Source organism: Amaranthus tricolor, chromosome 1, assembly GCF_026212465.1.
Source record: "Amaranthus tricolor cultivar Red isolate AtriRed21 chromosome 1, ASM2621246v1, whole genome shotgun sequence".
NCBI classification, from domain to species: Eukaryota; Viridiplantae; Streptophyta; class Magnoliopsida; order Caryophyllales; family Amaranthaceae; genus Amaranthus; species Amaranthus tricolor.
The window spans coordinates 14517847-14541058 of NC_080047.1; the positions used below are offsets into that span (position 1 = coordinate 14517847).

Sequence of the window (23212 nt, forward strand, 5' to 3'; positions counted from 1 at the left end):
CAAGTATATACGAGTATTATATTGGAAAAATTGTTCAGAATAATCTCATTTATTATTTATTTGCTGTGAATAATTTTTACTATTAATTATTTTTAAATAATTTAATTTTTGTGTATTATTTGCTGACAGCATCTCTTTTCACATTTTAACCAGCTACAGTAGGTACCTATTAGTCGTTATACTCACTTAATCTTCCCCTTATGCTTCTTCGTTGGTCTTACCCTACCCCTCTTCAGTGGTAGGTAACCATAATGGTCGATTAAAATGAAAAAAGGGGTGATATTAGCAAATAAGATACAAATGTTAAATTATTTAGAAATAATCAATAATATGGATTATTCACGGTAGAGGAGCAATAGGTGGAATTATTCTGGACAATTTTTCCTATTATATATCCATCATTATTGTTGATAAATAATTCAAATTACATATATTCTCCAAAGAGGCAGTTTCATTGAGATATGCATTTTTTAGGGCCAAAATAGAAAAAAATAAAAATAAAAAAAAATTCAGTCTTTTTCCTTGGCAAATATTTGTCATCCTTCATCAAATATTCAAATCATCCATAACTTTTATCTTTATTTGTACATCAAACTAGTTATGGCTACCCTTATTCTTTTCCAAGTTAATTTTTATAAGTATATTTGGGTAAATAAATTCAATTAGAGTTTTATTTTATGTATTTTTTTCATTGTATAACCTAGAATAATTTCAACCTTTAATTTACAACTATAAGAGCATTTCTTATTCAAATTGATTTTATTTTTTTATATAAATTGAGTTATTAGGTGTTTTTTGTATATCAAATAGGTGCTTTTGCATACTAAAAATTAGGTGTATTTTTATATAAAAGTAGACATTTTTAAATAGTTAAAGTAGGCATTTGTAATTATTATGGTAGGTGTTTTTGCATTTAGAGATTGATGTTTTTCATACCGAAGTAGGTGATTTCACATACTAATGAAAAAGGCATTTTAAATCATTTATAAGTAAGCATGTAGACTAATTATAGTAGGCATTTGAAACAAGCAACTAGTTATAGCAAGCCATTAAACTAGTTTTAGTAGGTGTTTTTGCATATTATAGTAAGCATTTGAACAAGTTATCGTGGTTATTTGAAATAATTATAATAGATTTTTTGCAAATTGAAGTTGGTGTTTTTTCCTAATGAAGTTGACATTTTAAATAGTTGAGGTATGCATTTTGAACTAGTTATAATAGGTATTTATAAATAGTTGAAGTAGACATTTTTGATTGTAATTGTAGGTGCTTTTGTACATCGAAGTAGGTTTTATGTATACCATAGTAGGTTTTTTTTTTCATACTGAAGTATGTGTTTTTTAATATAAATTATAAAAGTAGGCATTTTAAATAGTTGAAGTATCCATTGTAAATGAGGTGTTTTTGCATATAAAATTAAATGTTTTTGTATATTAAAGTAAGTGTTTTTACATAATAAGAAATTTTTACTAGTTGAAATAGACATTAAAACTAGTTATAGTGGGCATTTGAACTAGTTATAGTATGCACTTGAACTCAATATAGTAGGGATTTTTGCTTACTATAGTTGGTATTTTTTGTTAATAAAGTAGGTATTTTAATTTGCATAATGAAGTATGCACTTGAACTAGTTGTAGTATGCATTTGAACTAAATATAGTAGGTGTTTTTGCTTTATGTTAGGTGTTTTTAGTTAATATAATGAAGTAGGTATTTTCTGTAGTCTTCTTTATAACATTATTAGTAGTTGTTTTTAATAGTTATAGTAAGTCTTTTGACATATTTAAGTAAATGTTTTAATTACCTTTATACAAGCAAATCGATATTGGTATCTTCATCAACAATCTTATTTGCACTATCAAATTCAAGCATCAATTATTCCAATCTAATCCTTAATAATATTTTGATTGCGAAATCAAGCTTCATTAATTGAATAAGGGTATTTTTCATCGAGAATAAACTTTAGAAAACCGAATATGCGTGAAACATAATATATGTTTTTTTTAAACGCGTATTGAAAAATGTATGTAGAATTATTATTTTTAAACTTAAATATTGGGTCCTCTCTCAAACATACAATATCTTATAAGATCTAATGTTCAAATTATTGATGGCATGTGGGTAAAATTTATGGATTTGGCATCGCATTCGTAACAATTGAGATGAATAAGTTATGATTTGATTGATAGTGCATGTGTATTGGTATGAAAATACTTAATCGTCATTGTTGATGGATAACTGATTGGTATGAGGGTCCTTACTTCTTACTACTTCATACCCATCTGCCCTCCCACTTTATACCGACTCGCTTTATACTTGTAATTGTCTTCTTTATAATACTTCAATACACTTTATTGGTGTAACTAATATAAAGACTGATAATATTTTAATAATAAATCTAAAGTTAAGATAAAATATAAGGACATTTTTCATATTCACCTAAATGAACAATTTTAAGTCATTTGATGTCTTTTTATATAAGGATAATTGATATAGTAATAGATAGATAAATTATATAGTAATTGATTTAAAAGAAAAAGATGACAATGAGACATTTAAAGTAAATATATATACTGAAGTACGCCTTCTATCATCCAAATCACTTATATAATTGGACTCACAAAATCCGATCAACTTACTTGACTTTCTCTTAAAGTTGAGACATTTAAAGTTCCTTTTAAATACATCAATAACCATTTCTCTGTTCCCCAATATACTCTACCTCAATTAGATATAGAATTACTCACCACACTAACGACATGATCATATTGAGCCTAGAGCACACCATAATATAAATATAACTACCAATAACACAAGTGTATGAAACGCTCACCATTTGATTTCTTTTTTCTTTATTTTTAGCCATAATTTTTTATTTATCTTAAAATGAAAAACAAGAGGAGCGAACATAATTTAGAACATAATATGAAATATTAACTAACATAATAATAAATGAAAAGTTCATAATTTAAAAACAATAAATGAAAATAGCGTCAATTTCAGAAAAAAGATTGACAGAAGGGTTATTATGGTTGAAGTCTTGGTTTAGAACTACTAATTGAGTCAAATGCAATGACGATGGGAGCTCCTTGATCAATGAAGAAAGATCGAGACGATTTGAGTGGGTTTAGAAGGAAAAGTACTGACTCATTGAGTTATTGTTTCGTTTATGTCGCAAATGAAATAAGCCTAAAGTAATTTTACCTACGAATATAGTCTCGGACAATTTGAAGTTGTCAACAATTCTAAGCTCCAAAGCAAAAAAAAAAAAAAAAAAAAAAAAAAAAAGAAGGAGATAAGAACCAGGACAATATTCTGAGAAATATAATTAAACTCATGTTGATAGTCCCTCATCTTTAATAAATTGCAATAATGAGATATGAATAAAGATTAAGAAATAGTATGACTATTTATATCGTGTGGATAATATTAAAAATATAAATTTTTATTTTTTTGAGAGACTATTTCTAATAGATCAGCCTATTATTATATTTTTGTTTAATTAAGCTTTAATAGATTGTGCTTGAGATATATTTCTTAAAGAACGGTCTCTCAGAAAACCGACTATATAAAAAGAGTTAAAATATAAGAATAACAATAAAATACTCAAATGATACTAACTTTTTCCATGAAAAGGAATTGGAGTAAAAAAACAGCCGGTCTAATGAAAGACCATCTCTTTTAGAGACATCTCTAAGGCGCAGCCCATTAAAGCTTAATTAAACTAAAAGATAACCGTCTTTTTAAAGATATCTCTCAGGTGCCACCCATTAAAACTTAATTAAATTAAAGATAATAATGAGCTAACCAAATCAAGAGTGATCTCTCAAAAAGACTATCTCTTATAAAAATTTGTATAAAAAAGTGTAACAATTTCTCAATTAGACATGAAAAAAAATGTTAGGTTGGCGGTTTAGTCAGGCATAAAATTCTAGAATAAGCATGGAAAGGCGGTGATTGGGTGAAATAATACTCCATAAGCAAACCACGTACCGCTTTCACTCGCGGCCAAAATGCTGCCCACGCCAGCAGCCCCCATTCCTATTTGATTTTCATTTCCTCCTCGATCCAATCACACCAATTCCTATTCTCCCGTATTCTTCTACAACTCTATTTCCCCCCATTTCCAAATTCTCTTTCTCTCTCCAAACCTCCATCAATGGCGACGGGACTCCTCCGCCGTAGCACCAAAACATCCATATCATCTACTCTTAACAGACTTCTCCTCTCTCGTCTCTACTCCACCGATTCGGGAAAATCATCCACCAAAACATTCTCTATCTATCGATGGAATCCCGACAAACCCTCTAAGCCCGAACTCCAAAACTACGAGATCAATCTCAAGGAATGCGGTCCTATGGTTCTTGATGCACTCATCAAGATCAAGAATGAAATCGATCCTTCACTCACCTTTCGCCGATCTTGTCGTGAAGGAATTTGTGGTTCTTGCGCAATGAATATTAATGGGTGTAATGGACTTGCTTGTCTCACGAAGATTGAATCTAGTGGAAGTGCTACGATGATTACTCCGCTTCCTCATATGTTTGTTATAAAGGATTTGGTGGTGGATATGACTAATTTTTATAATCAGTATAAGAGTATTGAGCCTTGGTTGAAGAGGAAGAATCCTGCACCTGAAAAAGGGAAGGAGTATTATCAAAGTAAAGAAGATAGGAAGAAGTTGGATGGGATGTATGAGTGTATTCTTTGCTCTTGTTGTAGTACTTCTTGCCCTAGTTATTGGTGGAATCCTGAGTCTTATTTGGGTCCTGCTGCTTTGCTTCATGCTCATCGGTACGTTCTGTGTCTTTTTTCTATTTATTTCTCATTCAATTCCATTGTGTCTTTTTTTTTTTTGCCGGAACTTGTGTTGGTGATTTTATAGTAGTATGTATTGGCCAAAGCTTGGTTCAAAGAAAGGCAGGGGAGTTGCAAAATGCACAGCTTGTTAAATTTACATTTTTCACCGAAATTTGAGTGCCTGAAAACAAGTAACTTAGCGAAAGTATAAGTAGTGTAGACAAATATTTGAGGCCTCAATTTGAGGAATTGATAGTTGGGCATGGAAGTTGATGGAATTAGGTAATTGGAAATTTGTGTCAATGGAGGAATTGACTTTACTTCTTCTGGAGTAGTGTGATTTTTCTAGCATAAAGAATTGGGTTAACTGTTCTAAGGACATTGAATTGGTGGAATTTTGTGTTTGTCTTACTTGATAAAAGAATGTATCTTTGTGGATTGAAATATTATTAATGTTGAAGTTATGGTTTTGAGAATCAATGACGATTTTGAAGCATGGAGAACTTTGGATCATCGGATGGAAAACATTGAGAAGTTATAGGGTCACATTTGGCTAGAACTGTCCGTCATAATTCGTGTTGTACCTGAGATTTCCAAGCCCTTTGTCCTTTGGAACATCAGATTTTACTTTTGTTCTGTTGGCTTTTGTTGAGTTCAAATGCTATTGTTTCCTCTTCAATAATCCATATCGCTTATAGTGTCAAATGTCAATTGCATTATATGATTGTTCATTATTACCAAGTGTTCGGAACTTAGGATATGTATTATCTAGTTTAGAGGTACATCCAAGTCACGGCTTTTTTTGGATGCTTTATATAATTCGCCATGATGGTACATCCATGCAAATGTGTTGCATTTCACCAACAAGCTTTTCGTTGGAACATAATCTGTCTAATTCTTGGATATTTTCTAAGGAAATAGTTCTTAGATTTGTCTGATGTGAGTATTTATTTTCCATTCTTTGATGATTATTAGGACATCCAAAATGGGATTTGATCCTTCATTCTTCTATTAGCAGTCAAATCAATCAGCTTATGTCTTATGGAGTATATTTATCAATTACGCCTTTCACCATAATTTAAAAAGCCAATGACACCTATTCTCCTAATAATAGAAATAAGGAGAAAATATATATCTAATATTCATCTTGTAGCTTTATTAACCGCACCCCTCTCTGAAACTGCTTTATAATTTCGTCTCTAATTTTTTACTTATGCCCATACACCAATCTGTCTTGTATCATAATCATTCTATTTGGCTATTGTTTCACTAAAAAATGATCACATTACCTTTTTGTTTTAAAGGGTTCCTTTTAGTATTTGGAATTTGCATATATGTTATATATAGCAAAATTATGTCGAAGTTTTGATTTCAACAATATGAGGTTTGGATTTATTGGATATGAGGTAAAATTGAGGTGGAAAAAAGTATTCTTAGTAAAGTTGAGCCTACTCTGTATCCCTTTGTCAACGAAGTATGTATTTTAGTGTCCTACGGTTGAAGAACTACGAGCAAACTACGACATTAGACGATTTAACCTCCAATACCTTAGGTAGACTGACTCTTCATTGCATCTCCTGTTCCTGTGCATATTTGAGCAATTTGAAATATGTTATTGCTAGCTTGTATCCTGTGATGGCTTTTTTGCATAACATGCAGAAGCTTTGATCACCCTGTCGAGCATTGGTGGGTGACTTTTTAAGATAGAAGTGCCATAGCATGGCTTTTATACAACCAAGGTCCTTAAGGATAGTTTTGCATAACCATCTTTCTTCTCATAATTTGATATATTAGCTTTGATTTATTAGATCCTGAATACTGGATCATGCTCTTTTATGCCAACTTATCAGTACATGCGCAGCATGTACGCAGGAATTTTTAGGCAATCCAGGTTAGGATCAGAATTTACTAAAATATAGGTTGAAGGGAGTGATGTCTATTAGTAGGGAAAGAGAGATGAAGGAGATCAATTATGTGTAAGGGTAAAGGGTGTATTCTACTAACAATAGATGGGATGAAGTTGTTTTGGCTTAAAGATAATGATGAGAGTTATAACCCTCACTGTCGGGATAGTGTATAATCCTTGTTTTAAAGTTGCAGATTCTGTTCTCTTCTCTCAGAAGCATCGGTGTTTGTAAATTGTAATCCTTGAACCTCTCTCATCTTGTCTTCTACTACCCTTAAATATTGATTAATTCTCTCAGTTCCAACCATGTCTTAAAAGTTTTGGACCAATGTGGTCTTTTTTTTACAAATTGAGTAATTGTCCATTGAATTCTCATCGTCAAGGCTACATATGGTGGGCATTACAGTTAGGTAATGCTTAATATTTCAAATTCACCTAGTGGAATGCTGCGGCTTGCTAGGATAATATTTTCTGTGAACCTCCTCTCTATCTATCGTGAGATCTTTTATACCATAAATCTTTCCTGTTTGCTCCATATCTTCCGCATCCCAAGAACAGAGCTGCTTTTGATGTGGTATCAACATTCATCAGTTCCCTTCAAGGAAGTGGTTGAAGCGTGTACTTATACTTTCCAGATACAAAGAATGCAGTTAATTACTATTTGCTATTATATCTGGCTCTGTTTCACTTCAGAGCAAAACAAAACCCTAATCTCTTTTTGGCATCTGAACAATTTTGAAAATGACTTCATAACTCATAAGCAACCAGGCCCAAGGCTTACATTTTATTTAATAGAAAATTTTGCTTAGTCTCTGAGTCCATATGGTCTACAGCCTCAACAAACACCATCAAATGTACCTCATTTTGAGAATCTTTTTAAACTTTCTTTTGCTTTTGCTGTCAGCTGATAGCAGAATCAAGCTCACTTGTAAAGCTACTTTCCTATCAAGTTATGCTACCACTACTTTCCTGGACATAGCTTAATTGCTGATGTGTTTCACTCTGTTGGATACAACATGGCTATGGCTATGAGATTTGTGTTAGGTGGGATACGACTGATTGCATTTGGGTACAACTTCCTCAAAGGAAGGACATAGAAAGAGAAGATCTTTTTGTCGTGAAACCTGAAAGGTTGCAACTTAAACTTCTAATTTTAGATAAACACTACATTTATTAATTCAAAGAGAAATCACACAAATTAGCTATTAGAAGTTTGGGGCTCATCTCAAACTTCTCACAGACGACTTCATTAGTGGTGAAGAGAGATTAACTTAGAAAGTTAACAAGACAATGACTCGCTTTTCTGACTCTTTAATCCTCTTTTTTTTATTTGAATATGGCTTGATGGAGACAATATTTACAATTCTTTGATTTTTATTAAATCATGCACACTTATATTTATGTGAAGTTGATGGTGTTTTCTGTCAGTGGTTAGTTGCTTTCATCTTCGCTATTACAAGGGTAAGGTTCTAACAATTGGATTCCTTAAACCTTGCCTAATGTTCTAGAATCGTTGTATTGGGGTATTTGAATATGCATGTGATGTAACATAGCTATCAAGGATCAACATTAATAGCTTTATGAAATTTGTTAGAGGGGAGGAGTAATGGTACTTCATTAAAAGATTTTGGATATTATGTGACCTCATTAAGAGCATATGAAACACAGAGTGTCACTGGATTAGTCTGTGGACTGTAGATAGAGATGTACAAATTTGACGTAATTAATCGAAATAGAGTATGACTTGACTTGGAAATAACCTTCATATTTAAATCAAATTAGATCAATAAGTTATTTATGTACACACGAGCCTAAACTGACCAGATGCAAAATATCACCCGAATACCCAAATGTACAACTTTAGTAGCTATGTATTTAGCAAATGAGCCACATAATGTACATGAGCTAAATTGAAACATAATTTTTCTATCTACCGCCATCAAAGCAAATTTTGCAATACCCATCTTGATTGTGATCTTCAACTCTATATGACTTAGTGACACAACTCCAACTAATTTGGATAGCATAAGCATTCCCATGAAGGCAATGAAATATGGCCTTTATATGGGGCTCCATAAGTTTTGTAGAGTAGTTGCAGTCTGCCAGTATTGGAGCCCACACAACCACCACTAAACATTTCGATGAACCAGAATCTTGCTGATAAAGTGATGGAGGAAGCTGATTGATACTAGTTCTACCAACCTTAATTATTTGTGATGTTGCATATATAAACAATGGAACTCAAAATGAAGTAGTTCCTTATTTTTAGTTCTAAAGGAGGTTGAAATACATGATGGGGCAGCTGAAATTGACAAGGGCGACCTTTTGGAGCAACAGGGGGAGTAGGCTTATAGGTTTAGGTATGGTAAGCCGGATAAGGATTAGGATCAGGATTTAAGAATTAGTCCTTAGCTGGAGTTGAACACTGAATCAGGCAAGTTATTCTGAGAATTTCGGTTTAGTTGATAGGTGAATTTTATTTAATGAGTTTTGGTGGATTTTTCTATAATTTTCTTATTTGCTTTGTGGCAAATTGGTTGCCAGAAAAGTAAGTTTATAGCTGAGAAGCAAACCGCCACGTACTACTTTTGCAAACATAGAACATGATCCTCTGACTAGTTCATAAGCAAATATTTTATATTGTAGATGTAGTTGGTTTTGCTTGGCCATTAGTAATGGAGAAATTTCAGAAAAGGAGTTAATTGCAGAATTAACTGTTCTAGCAAATTTTCGAATCACAGTAGCTTAGTAGTTTGCATGTATTTGTATTGATTCCTCACCCATTACAACGAGCATAAATTTTGGCTTAGTAGTCATGACTTGTGCATGAGGAAGCAGAACAAAACAAAATTAGCTTGAGTTGCAAACTCGTCAAAAAACTGTTTGAACAGTTTAGGATGGGTTGCAATTTTTTGTTTTGCTTCAATTTTTGGGTTTCTTTCCCTTATATTTGAATACTCCTTTTTCGTGTTTTTGTTGTTTTATGAACCTTCTAATTGCGAAATGTTTACAACACCTTTTTTCATGCTTACAGATGGATAGCTGATAGTCGTGATGAGTATACTAAGGAGAGGCTAGAGGCAATTAATGATGAATTCAAGCTCTATAGGTGTCATACAATTATGAATTGTACAGCTGCCTGCCCAAAGGGTTTGAGTCCTGCAAAGCAGATCCAGCAGATCAAGCGTCTCCAGCTTGCCTGATGATTACTTTTGATTTTTGATGTTTCGGATTAGGTTCAATTGCTTCGGTGCATAATGTATTGATGAAAAATTTAAGTTGGAATATTGATTTCCAACCAGCTTGAATATGCAGCAGGGAAATAATTTGTCTGAAACTGCGTTACTTGATTTGTGATGCTGCTTATTTGTTCCTAAAACATTTGGTTGCAGTGAAAAGTATTTAAATTGTCAAAGGTTTATATAATAAATTTAAGTTGTGATTTCTGTCTGTTTTACACAAGCAAAGTTATATCGGACAACGAGTTTATTCTCGAACAATGTCTACATATCCCAGTTAAGTTCTACTTCATTGCTCTCGAGCGATGGATGTGCGTCCTTGTTGCACTACTATTTCTATGCTAATGTCATCGGTATGACATTTCACTTTGAAGACCTATATGAAGTCAAGCTAGGCCTGGATTGGAGCTGTACTTACCCTCTATTTAAACCTCTTGAGCTACTGGTGTACACTGAAACCTGCTTTTCTTAGTGACAAGGCTACGATGGTGTTAAAGACTGATGAACCGCCAATAAAATGATGCTAGCCCATGTAAGCTTCTCAACAGAGTGACTGATATTAAGTTTGGCCAAGATTGGATTGTCTCTACCTTGCTAGGATCCCTTAGACCATTTCTATGCCCTGTTTGTATGTAATGAACCCAAAAAAGTTGATACTTAGCGTAGAGCTTCCACTCTCTAAGGTGTCGTTTCGTATAAACGTAATTAAATTAAATCCCTTAAGAAATGAAAATGATATTTAAAAGAATAGTTGATGTTATTTGTTTGAAAATACTCGAGAAATAGAATTGGTAACGCTTGAGAGTTGAGAAGAAGGGGAGAGAGACAAAATGAAAAATAGAGGAACGAGAAAGATCAAATGTTACCTGTGGTGCCGGAAAGATAACAAATGAAAAGTATTAGCTTGTGTTAGTTATTAATGTCAAAAAGCAAGCAACCAGTAATAAATTTACTTTCTTGATTTCGTTTTCAAATTTTATTTTTTGACAAACCAAACATATTCTGGTTTACTCAAAGTTTCAAAAATTATACATGCTTTAATTAAGCTAGACATTAAAATGTCATCAAAATTCTACATGTCTAAGTCTACCATTAATTCATCAAGCCTATTTATTAATTGTAGTTGTAAATTAATGATATTTAATGCCTCTTTTCACAAATTAGTCTGTTTCATTGAATTTGCCCGACTTTTTAAATTACACACGCTTAGTTTAATTCTCATCCACACATTAACTTACATTTTCATCTCATCTACAAATTCTCCCACCTTCCTATAAAATATACCTTTTGACTACTTTTATTCAATTTTCTTGATTTTCACTCTGTTATGCTTGAAGCTTTTTCTTTAAAACATCGGGTTTAATTATCATTTGCTCTAAAATTCATCGGCAGAAGCTAGAAGAAAAAGGGAACATGAAAAATCAGAATGCTTGTAAGCATTGATTCCTATGAATTATTATAAACTGTTCAAAAGATTTTGAAAAAATATGAGCATGAAAATATTTGGTTTCATTACTTGCTTTACTTTCCCATTGAGATTTTCTATGATGGAATATACAATAGATGCTTTTTATTCAATAAGTTATTACTAGAGGATTATGCTTTAGCTTTGATCCTCATAAATAGGGAAGTGTCATACAATTACTATCCACAAACAGCTTCTACAGCTAAGCTTTTCTTCACTCCCCTACACGGATCCCCAAACGTGTCGATAGATACTCCGATCTTGCAACTACGAGCTCCGACACACTCCTGTACAAAAATTTAGATGTTCGAGAAATCAGCTGAACTCAAATAAACGATAAAAAGACCGAAGAAGAGTTGATAAGGGTGGAGTATCCTACCTTCTGAACAATCGGAAGTGCATGTAAACTCTTGCATATACCGTGCGAGTATGTTCCACAAGACCCTTGAGGCGTACCAAAGCTTGCAAAATTAATTGAGGAAATCACTTGATTCGGTGAAGGGCACTCCAACGAAAGCGTCGGTCCTACGTTCGTTCCTGTTTGATCCGTAGTCCACATATCAACAGGAGGTGGATGAGACTCGGATACATGTGAGCACAGGCTTCCAACCTGTTTGGTGGTGAACGATATCTTTGTCGGATCTCCACCTATCTCTTCAAATATCACAAGCACATTACCATTCGGTTTTATCCATGAACGAGGGACGTGGTACCTGCACAGTCATTAGATTTAGGTTCTAAATGATAGGTTTTGGATAATAGTTACAACCCGTTTGGTAACTGGTACTATATGGCGAGAACGATAATGGAATGTTAGTGTAATTTTGGTAAGAATATCTCTTGATATATTTATTGACCATACTTATTTTCCTTTAACAAGTTCATTCACTTCACAAAATTCATTACAATACATTACCACTTAAACACGTGGTATTAGATGGCAATGAAAAATTGTGTACAAAAAACCTTTTTCATCATCAAACTTTCATTATTATGGTAATGACATGATATATATCATGAAAATTTACTCTACAAATTATTCCCATTACCACCAATTAGTACCATTAACCAAACGGGCCATTAGTACTAACACTTACAATGTTTGTGTTGGTTTTCCGCAGTTCTTGTGACATTTTTCTGCATTGAAAGGTCCTCGGTAATTACAATAATCGGTGCAACCAGTACCTGGCGCGATAAAGGATGGCCAATAGCGTCCGATACTCTGACCATTCACCCATGCCTCGCCTTTCCCCATCCCAGTGAAGTCCAGAGCAAGTGGGTCATTACCATCAGGAGCATCAAAAGTTGTCTAGCAGAAAATATTTTCAGGATTAGCAATTTAGCATATAGTCATAACTTGAAACACTGGCATATATTTTATATCCGTCCCCTGATTTTGGCTCATACACTATTTTAGTCCGTCTGACTGAGTTTGCCCCATTACTAATTTTGAACATGACCCCACCTATAATAACCCACTAAAATCTACAACTTATTTCTCTTTTTTGCATTAAAATCAATAATTAACCGGCTAAAAGACATGGCCACACCTACAATGCCCCTCTAAAATACTACTTTTCAATTTTTCTTGTGTCATCCCTTGATGAGAAATCTCAGAGGAACAAAGGACTATTTATTGATTAACCCATAATTTTCAAATTTAGGTTACAAAATTACTAGATGATATTTTTCTTGCCACTCTATGAAGAATGAGAGAATTTATTTTGAAAGGGCTCATATTATAAAGCTGTTACACTCAAAGTGAATGTTCAAGAAGTGAGTTTGAGTGTACCTTATACCAAGTTAGGGGAAGATTCTTGGGAAAGGCAGATGAGTCCCAAAGAGAAGAACTTCCACTGGACAAATCCAAGTCCTCCCCTTTCAATCCAACCTGGATTAAACAAAAAACTGAAATCTTTAGATTCAAAGTGTTCAGAATTTCCCTTTTCCTTCTACTTCTGTTTTTGTGTTGCATGAAATTTAGTGCTTCAAGAACTACACAATAGTTATTAGATACATCAAGGATTATGTGCACAGATACTCCGCTCATAGAAGCTGTATTAGAGTATGTAACGTATCTTGGGGCCTCAACCATCAGCTTAAGCTTTTGGTTGAGTTGGTTCCTTAATATGGTATTAGAAGCTAGCATGGCAAGAAGTCACGGGGTCGAATCTCAAGCACCCCTCATTTAAAGTGGACTATTTAGCGTCAGATATGAGAAGGGTTTGTGCTAAATCCACACTTCTTGCCCAAAGGGCTCTCATCATTTCATGTGAGGGGGCGTGTTAGAGTATGTAACATATACTAGGGCCTCAACCATAAATTTAAGCTTTTGGTTGAGTTGGTTCCTTGATAAGCTGGGATCGAGGATTGGATGATAGCACACCATACCCTTATCAAAGGAGATAAGGAGGTTGCGGTCTCACGCCACTCATCAAATTATAATATTTAAGAACCATACATAACAGTACATTACATTACATTATATTACCCCCAATGTCATACTTAACAGTGAGGGCACAAATAAATAAAGGCATAAAGATAGACCTGATATGTCCATTGTTGTGAAGAGAGATCGAGTGTAAGGCCACCACTAGAGCTTCTCAGCAATAGAGGACCAGTAACACCAGCACCCGCTAAATCAAAAAACGCTCCATAGTTCTGCAAAGCCATTTGTAAAAGAATACTCAATTTAAGGCAAAATTTTATCATATATGTTAAGTTTAAGAAAAAAATCAGAGTCTTTAGAACTGACTGCGAGTCCCACAGTCAAGCTTAAGAGATCAATTGTGTTCTTTCCCATGTTGAATGTTGCAGGAATGTCCACTGAAATCTTATGATTCCCTTTGGGAGCAAAGTTGGTTGCTGCTCAGTTCCAGACAACAAAGAATTGTCACAATTAGAAATTTCAGATATTCAAAGATTGACTAAAGATGATCATTACTATCGGATGCAAATCCAACAATATCAATTAATATATAAAGTGCTTTCTAATAGAAGTACATTTTATTAAGATTGACCCACCTAAAGTGTGGTTTGGGAGGGTCAGTTGTACGCAGCCTTATCCTTTTTAATCATAAGACTAACAAGAGGTTGTTTCTGATTGACCCTTGGTAGTAAACGTCATGTCCAACTCACATAAATAAGAAGTGCACATGATTCAGTTGGTCCGAATCTAGGCATGATTCTGTAACATTGTCATTTTTGACACCTAGATCTAGTTTTCAAGTTCCTGTTTCATAGTATCAATTTGATACAGCTGTAATCTTTACCTGTGAGCTTCCCATTGATGAAAGTATGAAGTCCATGCCCAAGTGATTCTACATGAAGAACAGCTTGAGATCCATTCTGAATAAATGGTTCATCACCTTTGACAAGCATGCTGCAATACATAGAAAGTATTATTGTTAGGACTTTCAAAGCAACTCAGGTAACTAGGATGACGTACTGACTCGTACGGAGTAACCAGATAGGTGATTGTAAAACAAGTATAACTTTAATAGACTGTTACACTGTGTTTGGATAGCAAATTAGGAGAGAAAAGAAAGGAAGTAATAAGGAAGGAATATGAGTGTTTTTTCTTCAAATCTTTCCACTTTAAAAGAGATCGTATTTTTTACAAAATTTGTCCATGTTTCCCTCCAAACCTCTCCCCTCCAAATCCCTCCCTCCCTTTTTGTTATCCAAACAACGGATACTCCATCCTTCCATATCCCTCCCCCTCCTTTGCCTCCATTTTTCTCTATCCAAACACAGAGTTAATACTATAAAGACATCAAAAGCAACTGATGACGCTAATAATGGGATATGTGTTTCAAACAAATACAGAACTTGAATATACCTCGATGAATACCACAGGTAGTCACTTTTGTCAGCTGTAGTATTTATTTGCTCCAGTAGACCAGGCTTTACAAAGGCCTGCGTCTTCGATATGCCTACTGGTTCATGAAACCAGCTCCAACTAGACTGAATATCGCTTGCAGAATCAAGGTTGTATTTCAGAGACTGAGGAATGTATTTCGGAAGCATTGCCATAGAATTTATCTGCCAGAAGAAAGTTTCATTGCCTGTTATCTTTCAGCTTGTTACTATTGACGAAATCTAAATAAAACCCTTCAAAGCATTATCAGTTAGCACATTGGCAAGCTATGAACCCAATGTAGGATAACTGTTACCAAATTAGTCTAGAAACAGACTATTTTTGGCCCCTTATACTTTCTCCGTTCTAAAATACTCGCACCCGATTGTAACATGTTGTTTATCAGTAGTGGAACGGAAAAACTATCTCAGAGAATCCATGAAAACCAAATGCAAAGAAGTGATTTTCTTCAGCGTGTCAAATTAGTCTCGTCTTTTATTTCACTTTTAAATGAATTAGTAAATTGTATACATAAAAAGTACGAGGCTCACCCTTGCAGTGTTTAAAACCACATTATTGCAGTCAGGCAAGATGCTCACAGACCATGCAGGCAACTGATACGAATTTCCATTGAATTTCACAGTCGCATCAGATTTTGTGTCCACGTTGGCCAAAAATGCTGCACATGCAGAATCTGTTTTGTAGATTGCAGCCTGAAAAAATATACATTGGTTACTAATTACTCGTGAGGTGTATCTGGAACTTCGAAAGTATTTCATGGAACATGTTTATATACTCTCATTATTTCCCAAGATATATGCAACAAACACAACAACAATGTGAAAATTGTGAAAGCTATAAATGGTCGGCTACATGAACCAAAACAAATCAACATGAGGGATCATCGGTAACAAATCTTACATCGTATTCCGGCCCTACTACTATTCACTACAACTAAGAAAATCAATTCTAATCATCATCTACATTGTACATATATTTTCCTCGTTCATTTGTTCTATCTATTGTCACATGGTACTCCAAGTCTCAAATTTTCATGTCATTTTTCACTCAATAGAAGTCAACTTAAGCCTACCTCAGCATCTTCTAAGTTCTTCATAGTTCTAACCTAACTGTAAAATATATGCAATTATAGTACCCTATCATGTGTCTTCATTCCGAATGTACACTTTAGAGTGTATCCACTCATCCATCCTAACATATACATCTCAACTATCCCTAATTTTCTACAATGATCTCTTTTCTCTTTTAACCTTAGTGGTACATCTTGATCGCATAATATTCTGTTCCGATCTTTCCATTGGAGTCAGCTTAAGGTTTACATCTTTATCAACATATATGTCCATTCTTGTTAAAACTTAAGCCAAGATACTTGAATAACTCACTTGCAAAGAGCTCATTCGCATCTAATTTTACAACATCTCTACTATGACCCTTTGTGCCAAAACAATATTCTATCATATTTCAATCTAGTTTCTATGCTTGGCATAGATGCACCCCTAGTTCCATTCGGTAATATGATGACATGAGCGAATAACATGCACGATGAAACTTCTTGGATTTATCATGTTATCTCATCTAGGACCGTTGCAAACATAAAAGGTCTCTTAGTAGAACCTTGATGTAGACTAATCGATTTGCAAATCTTGGAAGCGTATGCAAAACCTCAAGTGGATTAGAAACTATATAGTCAAGCTAATGGAAACTTCCAAGTGGAATGCAAGAACGAGAAGATAGCTAATGAATAAGAAGTCTAACAATTCACTAGACTTAAAACGATACAGTTGAGATTTCTATAGCGTTAGTGATCGAGAATGGTACCTCCAAATTTGAACCAAGAGAAGAGTATGTGGGATCAGTTGCTACCATTGCTGCCTCACAGAGCTTTATCGCCTTATGTACATCTTTTAAGTGGCCCCATTTTGGCTGCCTGATAATACCTTGATTTCATTTTCATACAAAAGAAAAGAGAATAAAATCGCAATAATCAGTTTTTGATGCAGCTAGACTTAAAAGACTACAAGTAAAATTCCTGGAACTCACTTAAGTGCGGTAAAATGCATCGCCTCATAACAAACTACTGCCTTAAGTAATAAGCGTACCGTATTCATCGATCGGAGCATCATAATCATAAGTTGTGGTGATGAATGGTCCACCAGAAGTGCGTTCGAAGTTGGTTCCTCCATGGTACTGTTTTGCATATATGAGACATCGGACATAATCAGTATTTTTCGCTGCAGCGATTACTTACTGGTTTTTATGAAGATTCCAAAATAGTTGAACTTAAATCAGGAACTGAGTACTACCATGTAATAATTTTGCATTGTGCCCCCTCGTTGGTAAAATCGTGCCACTGAAAAAGCCAAGTCTTCAACAGGTCGGTAAGGTATAGAATCGCCAAAGGAAGAAAACCTAATACCCCAGAAACACAAACATCAAAAACCATCAAAAACACAAACATCAAAAACTAATTCAAATCAAACCAAGCCGTTAATCATTAAGTCACAAGCCAATATCACAGCTTTTTGCAGAAATTCAAGGACGGTTTGAAAAAACAAGGAAAGCTCGTGAGGCTCACCATCCGCTCCAATTTTCAGTCCATAGTTTTGGCTTTTGGTTGGAGTTCGGTGTGAACTGATCGCAGTAAAACCCATTACACGTGTTGATCTGTATTATCAATTACAGAAACAAGAAGTCCGAAAAGAGTCAATTTTGTTTGTTCTTTGCATAGTAACAGATTGAGTGTATAGCAAAGGTTAGAATAATCAGACTTACAATGGGACCAGGAGCATCTGCCTGCTGGCACATAACCCATGGTACCCCAGTATCCAAAGACACAGCCATGTTTGCTGCCCACTTAATGTAAGATTTTCCGGCTTCCCCATACGCTTTATCAACATTACCATACTCATTTTCAATCTATAAAGCACAAAATATTATTATAGTGTTAGGCATAGAAGTTTGAGTAGTTGTTAGTGGTTCAACTAGCTTAAACACTACTTTTAAAAGAAAAAAAATCACTATTCGGTAAAGTAGCAATTTAGGTAGCGTTGGTGTCGATAGTTGTTCTCAGAACATTCAATGTGTATGGTTCCAAAATAAAAGGTAGTGTAAGATTTACTCGCCATTTTTCTTAACAAATTGTATTCCAACAGCTACCATAAGCACCACTTTTATCGAACATTTTTAATTTACACAACAAATCAAAGGGTTAAATATTACCGCAATCGGACTACTACAACTACACAGAGCTAACAGCCACCCCCACAACTACTTTGCATTGAAAATACCCTAATTTGATGGTACCAATGACCCATGTCATCAATTGTTATATTAGTCAAAATAAGACAACTCTAATTCATTAAATATACTTTAGGTAATTCTAACACATATTAGCTCAACTACCATATCATTTTCAACATTCATCATGAAAGAAGGATCAAATAAATTATAAGACAAACCTGGGACAGGATTATGGGTCCTCCTTGTGATGCATATAGGTTGTTTTGCTTCATCAAATCCACGATATACGCAGTGAATCGTTGCATCTCTTCCTGTATCATCATCATCAAATTTTTTTCAGTAATATATTTCTCAAAACTAATTTACGAAGCTCGATATCATAAGGGCGAAGAGGAAGACCTTAAATGGTTCATTATCAGTTCGAAATTTGATTCCAGGGATGAAATGCAACCAAACAGGAAACCCACTGCATCAAAATCAGCCATTAAAACTTCCAAGGGAGAAAATTCATGACAAATGGTGGGAATAATTCACATTATTACTACGAGTAGAAGAACAAAGAAAGAAAAAAAAAAAACAGTAACAGAAATTACCCATAATTCCATTCAGCACAAACATAAGGACCAATCCTTAGATGAACATAAAGCCCAGCTTCACCCACTAATTTCACAAACTTGACTAAATCTTTTCTACCAGAAAAATCATACTGCATTTATTGCCATAAATATGAATGGGATTAATAATTAAACTTATATATCATCAAATTGGTAATTCATAACTTGATTCAGTCAAGTTTCTAAATTAAGAAACACCATAAACTCAAGTAAAACTATATTAATATTTCCACTTATATGATTGTAACCATAATAATAATAATAATAATAATAATAATAATAATAATAATAATAATAATAAAACAATAATCAAGCTTGAAGTCTGTCTGGTGCACAAAGCATCCTCGGATTCAAGAAAGGGTCCCACACTTCCACCAAATGGGTATAACCATTTTTGCAAGGAAATGATTTTTGCGCTCATTTCTGATGCCCTCTCCCTCCCCAGACCCTAACTGCTTTATGCGGGACATGGCCGATGACCATGATTTTCAAACTCGAAACCATGATCACACTGCAACACCTAAATCTGAACATCATGGCTCCCCTTCCCCATCAAGCCATCAACCAATATCATCATTATCATTTTATCCGGTGTATCCCACCTATAAAACAAGCCATCAACCAATAATCGAACCTAAAATCAAACAATAACAACATTTCTTCATCCCAACGTCTTAAAACGACTCCTAAAATGAGTGAGGTTCAGAGTTGGAAATTAGACGTACACAACCTTACAATAGCAACCATGTTTCACATAAATGAAAATGCACTACATGAAAACCAAAAAGTAAAAGGAAAAGAAAAGGAAAAACCTGGCCTTTAATTGGTTCATGCAAATCCCAGAAAACATAAGTCTCAATTATGTCCAATCCACCATCCTTTGATTTTTGAATAAGGTCTGGCCACATCTACTCACCAAAAAACAAGGAAAAACATTAATCCCAAAAACAAGAATTAACAAACATAAAATATTTTAAAATTAGAAAAACAAAAAAAAAAAAGTGGAATCAAATCTGAGACCTCGGGAGTGCTGCGAGGGTAATGTATAGAACCCGAGACAAGAACTCTACGTTTTCCATCAATGACAAGAGCTCGATGATCATACGTCACATTATACGCAGCAAACGACGTCGTAATCAAAACACCCACCATTAACATAGAAAACATCACCATTTTTATACCCATCATCATCATTAATTTTCACAAACACTTTTCCAAAAGGGTATTTACTTTTTGTTGATTCTATTACTATTCATTATTATTAGTACTTCATTTTAATGTATTTATAAGAAAGATTTTAACTTTATGGATAATGGATGATTATATTATATTGTTACTCCAAGCTTAGTTTAGCTAGCTTCTAGCAAAACTAATGGAGAAAGCAAAATGTTGCTTGGCCGCTTTGTAAAAGAAAAACCCACAAAAAAGAATCAAAATTTAAGAAAAAAAATTACTCAAATTCTTAAGCTAAGAAACTAAAGCACGCCACCTTCCATTACTTATCTTAAGATTGATGGAGATCAGATATGAATGATATATCATTAAAGATAAAGAAAGATGAAGTTGTGAATATATAGTTTGTAGCATAAAATTGTTTAGGAGATTTTTGTGTCTTGTTCTTAAATGTGGGTTTGATGGTAGGGTTGATGTTCATGTTTTATAGTAGTAGGAGTTTGTATAACATATGTGGTATGTTTGATGAATTCCTTTAATATATATTTTGTAAATATTTTAAAATTTTTAAAAACTCACGATTAATATTATTTGACTTTTAAATTTGTATTGAGATTTATGTAAAAAATTAAGTGAAAAGAATAAATAGAAACAAGGAATATTATTTTTAAATCTAAAATGTAAATTAAAAAAGAATAAAAAGAAAAAATAATAAAAGGAGAGACGTAATAATGTGAATAATGGGTAGTATAGAGTGTAGTGACGGATGAGTCACAGGAATTGAACTGAAACACTATTGAAATGGAAGTGAAGTTGGGGGATGAAGTAATAGTAGCGTTTATTGGAGGTGTGTTATAGTGATCTGTCTCATCCATAAATCAAAAATATTTTATATTTTTTTCATTTTATATTACTTGTAACATTAAATAAAATAATACTATTTATTTATTACTTTTAATTTGTGATTAGTTTTTAATTTATAAGTTAAAACATAATTGTTTGATTCATCTCATTGCAAAAATTATTAATATTAAATTTTTATAACTTTTTATCATACATAATTAAAGATATTAAGGATTAAATTAGTACATTGAATTGCGTGAAAAAATAAATGTTGCAAGTTTATTGCAATGGAGGAAATATATTTTATATGACATTGAGTTTTTCTTTTTGTTATCATACGATTTTGAAATGGTATTTTTATAGCTTATGAGTGTTTGCATCTTGTGCGTTTTGCCGTTTTCGATTATATATCCTGACATTGATAATAAGTTTAGGCCAACTTTAAACGAGTACCTGGAGTAATAATCAAGTGGAGGATGGTACAGGTTAAGTTGGAGTGGTCCAGAGTAATCATCAAGATTTTCAAGCTTTGATGACCTACCACGTGAATGGGCCGAGGAATGGATGATAATGAATGTTTTCTGTTGAATCATATCATCATTCTTTTATTATTATTATTATTATTATTATTATTATTATTATTATTTTGTTATTTGATTTTGTTTGGTTATTGTTATATATATATATATATATATTATATATATATCTGTTATAGGTTGTGTGAAAAGGAAGATTAGATGAGAATTTGTTTGGAAGTAAACAAATTATTCAAGTTAGTGTTGCTAATGGGATTTAATAAGAGTTGGTTTGCTAGATAAATTTACTATTACTATTACTATTACTATTATTATTATTATTATTATTATTATTATTATTATTATAATAGATAAAATTAGGAAATTGATGTTAAATATAATAATTAAAAATATAATTAATTTCTTATTCTTATTTCTTTTTTTGAACACTTATAATATAACGGCATTAAATTGTTCAAATTTGTTTATCCCTAAATTTGAAAGAGAGTCTTGTGAGATAAGTGAGAGTCTTACGAAGTAGTATTTAAGAGTTATTAAATTAAAACTTGTAGCATATGTTGTTAAAATTTAATAATATAAGTGAGAAAAAGTTCTTTTAACAAAAATAACAATATTTGTATTTGTGTATCATTATTTGATAGGTATTTAGTTTTTTCCTAATAAAATATAATCTAGTACATTTGGCTAAAAAAATTAATATATATTCCAATTAAGATAAAAATTAAACCTAATAATTGTGGAATTAAATATTCAAGTGTGTGAAATGGAAAAGTATTAATGGGGGATATTCGTTTGTCTTTCGGTGAGATAAAATAAGCTAACGTGGCAATTATGTAGATGGGGGAGGCTTGGGTGATGCGAAATCAGAAATGTTAAAGAAAAATAGTAACGACAATTGAGACCAAATTTACAATTTGATGAGTCTGCAAAGTCACACTTCAATTTCTATTTTTCATTCGCATGCCGACACCCTCACTTTCCTTCTTTTGTCAAATAATTCCACCATTTTCTTACAATTTAGAGCTCTACTCTTAGATACGGATGTTCATGGTACAAATGGAAAAATTGATTCGACCTAAAATTGATCTGAATTCCAATCGAAAAAAATGGGTCCCGAACCTAAGAAATCTGTTAAAAACGAGTTAGTTGGGTTGAACTTATTGGGTTGTGCAGTTGTTAAAAAAAAGGGTAAACATCTCTACTTGGACGTACAAACAAAAAAGCCTAATGGAGTATTTCCTTATTTAATATGCTCTTTACTTTTGTACTATTAATATTCAAACATAAATTGTTGTATTTTGTTTGAGTTATTCGGATATCTTTTTTATAGTATTATGCATTTTAAACTTTTTAATGTTTCTTTTTGTTGAATTATTATTATTTGATCAAATGAAAGATGTGTTGCAATTTTATCGTGATTTGATTAGGCATTATACTAAATATTTTTTCCGAAAAAAATTATCTATTTTCAAATTCGATGTTAAAATAAGATATCCCACGATTTTTTTAAGCTAACC

The 23212-nt window shown here is 33.1% G+C and overlaps 2 protein-coding genes across 2 annotated transcripts; one reads left to right on the forward strand and one right to left on the reverse strand.

Moving 5' to 3' along the window:
- The first annotated feature begins 3903 nt into the window (after window positions 1–3903).
- On the forward strand, window positions 3904–10149 carry LOC130805210 (succinate dehydrogenase [ubiquinone] iron-sulfur subunit 2, mitochondrial-like). The gene is made up of 2 exons (XM_057669888.1): window positions 3904–4793; window positions 9740–10149. The coding sequence occupies exons 1-2, from the start codon at window positions 4159–4161 to the stop codon at window positions 9906–9908; spliced, it is 804 nt and encodes a 267-aa protein (XP_057525871.1). The 5' UTR covers window positions 3904–4158; the 3' UTR covers window positions 9909–10149.
- A 1218-nt stretch (window positions 10150–11367) lies between these two features.
- On the reverse strand, window positions 11368–21137 carry LOC130805196 (beta-galactosidase 8). Its single transcript, XM_057669864.1, has 19 exons — window positions 20164–21137; window positions 19956–20051; window positions 19123–19235; window positions 18929–18995; window positions 18748–18840; window positions 18062–18205; window positions 17865–17953; window positions 17593–17698; window positions 17389–17476; window positions 17108–17226; window positions 15820–15981; window positions 15251–15453; window positions 14682–14791; window positions 14165–14274; window positions 13957–14070; window positions 13202–13300; window positions 12507–12718; window positions 11789–12122; window positions 11368–11696 (listed from the first exon to the last, which is right to left on the reverse strand). Exons 1-19 carry the CDS (start codon window positions 20335–20337, stop codon window positions 11589–11591), a joined length of 2541 nt encoding a protein of 846 aa, XP_057525847.1. The 5' UTR covers window positions 20338–21137; the 3' UTR covers window positions 11368–11588.
- Window positions 21138–23212: the final 2075 nt, after the last annotated feature.

Coding starts and splice junctions, on each gene's coding strand:
- LOC130805210 (XM_057669888.1), top strand. CDS start 4,159: ATGGCGACGGGACTCCTCCGCCGTAGCACCAAAACATCCATATCATCT. Junction 4,794..9,739: donor GCTTTGCTTCATGCTCATCG/GTACGTTCTGTG, acceptor TCATGCTTACAG/ATGGATAGCTGATAGTCGTG.
- LOC130805196 (XM_057669864.1), bottom strand. CDS start 20,337: ATGATGATGATGGGTATAAAAATGGTGATGTTTTCTATGTTAATGGTG. Junction 20,052..20,163: donor ACCCTCGCAGCACTCCCGAG/GTCTCAGATTTG, acceptor TTTGGTGAGTAG/ATGTGGCCAGACCTTATTCA. Junction 15,982..17,107: donor CTCTTGGTTCAAATTTGGAG/GTACCATTCTCG, acceptor ATATTTTTTCAG/GCTGCAATCTACAAAACAGA.